General features: G+C 33.8%; 1 protein-coding gene across 1 annotated transcript in view; it reads left to right on the forward strand.

Moving 5' to 3' along the window:
• Positions 1-3,879, forward strand: part of LOC108748134 (A disintegrin and metalloproteinase with thrombospondin motifs 7-like) — an 18,071-nt gene that overhangs the window by 3,982 nt on the left and 10,210 nt on the right. The window contains exons 4-8 of the mRNA XM_018486161.1: positions 120-209; positions 428-552; positions 636-782; positions 1,324-1,482; positions 2,108-2,252. Coding sequence (XP_018341663.1) covers positions 120-209; positions 428-552; positions 636-782; positions 1,324-1,482; positions 2,108-2,252 — 666 coding nt within the window. The remainder of the gene's footprint in view (positions 1-119; positions 210-427; positions 553-635; positions 783-1,323; positions 1,483-2,107; positions 2,253-3,879) is intronic.

Genomic DNA, 3,879 nt, shown 5'->3' on the forward strand with positions numbered 1-3,879 from the left:
CACAACTTACTTTTCATTTTTCTTAATTCTTAAACAATTCTTCGAAAAAAATGAAAAATAAATTGAACCAAGATTAAAGTTAATCTACATCGATAGAAACGTAAGAGTTCTTTTCTCAGGCTGCAGGGCTGTTTCACGACGTCAGTCTAGGCATACACATGCAGTTGACCATAGTAAGAATAATAAGATTGGAAGTGAAGGAAAGTGAGGTAAAGAGTACGGGATATATAAAAATATCTCCTAAAGTAGAACTTTAATGTTTTATAGAAGCGATGAATCTTTTTCACTTTCAACGCGTTCAATAATAAACATATGTCTTTTTTTTGCGAATAGAAAATATTTGAATTACAATTTATAATGTAGACGGTATCGTTTTTCACGCTGTTTGAATTTGTGCCAATCTAATATTGTGCTGAATACAACGCAGATGAATTTGTCAATAAATCGAGACGCGAATGCAACATTGAAGCATTTCCAAGAATGGCAGTACACCATGAATCCCGGCGACGATTCCCACCCAAATCATCACGATTGCGCGATTCTCATTAGCAAGTACGCGGCGCAAGCAATTCTGTTGGAAATTCAATTTAATCCCGAGATTACGGGCACTCGCCCTTTTGACGATAACTTATCAGATTAGATATCTGTGTCTCGAGAAAGCTCTGTGGCTTTACTGGTACATCCACGATCGCTGGTACGTGCGATCCTTTGAAAGGTGCAGCCATTGTGAGAGACGCTGGTCTACCAACCGGTTATCATATAGCTCATCAGATAGGCCACACGTAAGCCCGTAATTAATTTTATTTGTTCCGGCATAATTAGGTGCAGGAAAAAATTTCAAATAATTACACTACGCCGCGGAAAAAAACGGAATAAAATCAAGTAATTCTAGGATACATTAATCTCGTACAAACTGATCATGTTAAACAACGAAATGAATATTAATGTAATATTCATTGCAACATTTCATATACCATTATTTGAACTAGGGAAATATTTTAAGACCGATATGTTTCTCGTTTCAATATCCACTTCCCCACGATTGCTTGCGCTATCGACTGATTCCTTCATGCTTCGCCAGCGGGGAAAAAATGCGAAATAAATTTTCTAAAGACCATTTCTTTGCCCGAGAGTGGAAATAATAGTATGCCACGGCGTCGTCGTAAATAAGTCACGGTCGAGAGCGTTGTTTAATGTATGAAGCGACTTCTCGTCGTCGTGTACCTCGAGATACCTTTTAAGAGCAAGTCCGGGCAACGCGACGTGCGCGTGCCCCAATAAATATTCCGTTCCGAAAGCCGATTTTCTTTTTCTCATTACCAGCCTGGGTATGTCCCACGACGTGCAGCGGGAGAACGGCTGTCCTGGTATAGTTTATCACGGAAACGGATACGCGGAGACCACCGTTATGCACCCCGGCGACATGTACATCACGAAAAAATGGTCCGAATGTTCCCGACGTTACCTGCGCTCGTACATCGAGTAAGCTTAATGCTTGTTGCTTTTTCGCCGGTGGCTTTACTAAAGTCCGCCAGTAACAAAACTGCTTTCCTCATCTACTCTATGCATTCTCTAGAAGCGGAGTAGGTACAAAGAGCCTGATCTACGGCCGCAAATTTTGAATTAAATTAAGAACCACGCCGTCTCGCAAAACTCAACGGTGATCCGGGATATGAAACACGATGGTGAACGGTCGCCATAAGTTACTATAAATATTCATATAACGAATATGAAGTTCCAATGATATTCTCGGTTTTTTCATATTTTATCGGCAAACATTCTGTTTAGGACATCAATGACTCTGAATAATCAAGACTCTGCTATAAAAAATATAATGTAAAATTCATAAAATTATATCAAATTAAATTATATTAAAATTCCCAACCGAGGATGAAAAAAATAACAAAAAGAAAATTTCATAAAAGTACAATTACTTAAAAATATTTTTGTATCAAAATTGAAGTCGTATAGTGAAGAAGGCCCTTGTATCTTTCTCGTATCACATAAATAGATGAGTAATAGTATGCTTTACACATTGTAACATTTAATTTGTGATGTCCATTCAAAATTTCAGAAATGTGAAATATAGAGTAGTGATTGATTTCAGGCAGGGTCTTGCGTTCTGCTTAGAGGACGAGCCGCAGGATCATCACTTTCCCGCAGCGGAAATGTTGCCAGGCGTGATGTATAACGGTGACGATCAATGCCGTTTACGATATCGACCAGACGCTCGGCAATGTGACATGGGAGTCGTAAGTTTATACGCATAGATTATTGATGCAACGTTGTGAAAAAGTAATGTCGCGTACACTGAAAAAAAATCTTAATTTTAAAGAAATATCTCTTTGCTCTCGTATTCAAAAAAATTATTTCTTTGAATCAATGAAAATTTCTTTAAAAATAAAGATATTGTATTTTCAAAGAAATTTTCGTCGATCCAAAGAAATAATTTTTTTTAAACGCGAGCAAAGAGATATTTCTTTCAAATTAAGATTTTCTTTTTAACAAGCTTTATTAAGATAACGTAGCCAGTGCCGTACAATTAAATAAAACATACATATAGATTTAGTTTTCTTGCTGCCTGACACTGAAAAATCCATTTAGTTGAATTAATTAATTTCTTATTTGAATATGGGCAAACAAATCCTTGACTGACGCAATAAAATAATTTAGTTGAAGCAAAACATTTGGTTATATTGTAAATAACTTTATCAAATGTCAATATTTATCAAAAACAAGTAATAAAATATTACAATAACCAAATGCTTTGCTTCAACCAAATTATTTTATTGCATCAATCAAGGATTTATTTACCCATATCCAACCAAGAAATTAATTGATTCAACTAAATGGATTTCTCAGTGTATTCATAATTTTATGGCAATTTAACAGACATCGTGACTGTGCTAATTTAACCCTGGGCAATTATGGAATTATCGGAATAGATTCCAATCAGAATTTTCCCTAGGAAACATAATAGAATCTAAATCTAGAGGATAATTACACAATTTCAATCGAAATCTATTCCAAATAATTGCATAATACGTGAAACGTTACTCACATTTTTCTTATATTTTAACTTTTCCGGGTGAAAATATCCACTTAATTAACAATTTTTTTACACTTTCTTATGTCTACCTTATAAGTATAAAGTGTTAGAATAGCTGAACTATTCTAATAACAAAAACTGTATGAGTAAAAATTTATCAATAGTAATATTCCAAAGTTAAGTTACAATTAATAATCACTATTTCTATCAAACTGAAGCAATAAAATTGCGAGTAAAGCAACAAATTAGCAACAAAAGCATTAAATTTACGCGCATGTTTTATAATTTCTTTTATTCGATCGTGCTATAGACTGTGCCAGCTTAATAAACATTAGGTTAACATGTATAATATCATTCTTCTTTTGCACATTAATTTTTAATTTAAGCTTTAAAAATAATAGCGTAATTTTTTTCTTGAAGAAACAATCATTTCTTCATACAAAGCAATAACAGAATATAGAACATTGAAAAAACGATAAAAAATCAAACGCAATATATTTCAAGGGATAAAATAGAAAAAGACGCAGGATCGCGGATCGTAAATTCATCACTGTCTTCGTGATAAGAGAACCGAAAATTTGGAACAGAAAAAGGACTCATGGTTGACGAGAGCACGATTTTGGAGAAAAGCAAAAAGCTCAAACATTGCTTTTAAAATCTTAATCAATCTTTATTATAATGAAACAAAATATATAAGTTTTAACCAAATGATGTTACAAACTGAAACGTAATATACGCGAAACATTATGTAACCTTTCGAGATTTTTGTTTAGTTTGCAAATCTAAAGAGTTCTGTGAAATAACTATTGTTTTTTTTTTTTTTTTTTTTT

Source organism: Trachymyrmex septentrionalis, unplaced genomic scaffold (assembly GCF_001594115.1).
Source record: "Trachymyrmex septentrionalis isolate Tsep2-gDNA-1 unplaced genomic scaffold, Tsep1.0 scaffold211, whole genome shotgun sequence".
Classification (NCBI taxonomy): domain Eukaryota; kingdom Metazoa; phylum Arthropoda; class Insecta; order Hymenoptera; family Formicidae; genus Trachymyrmex; species Trachymyrmex septentrionalis.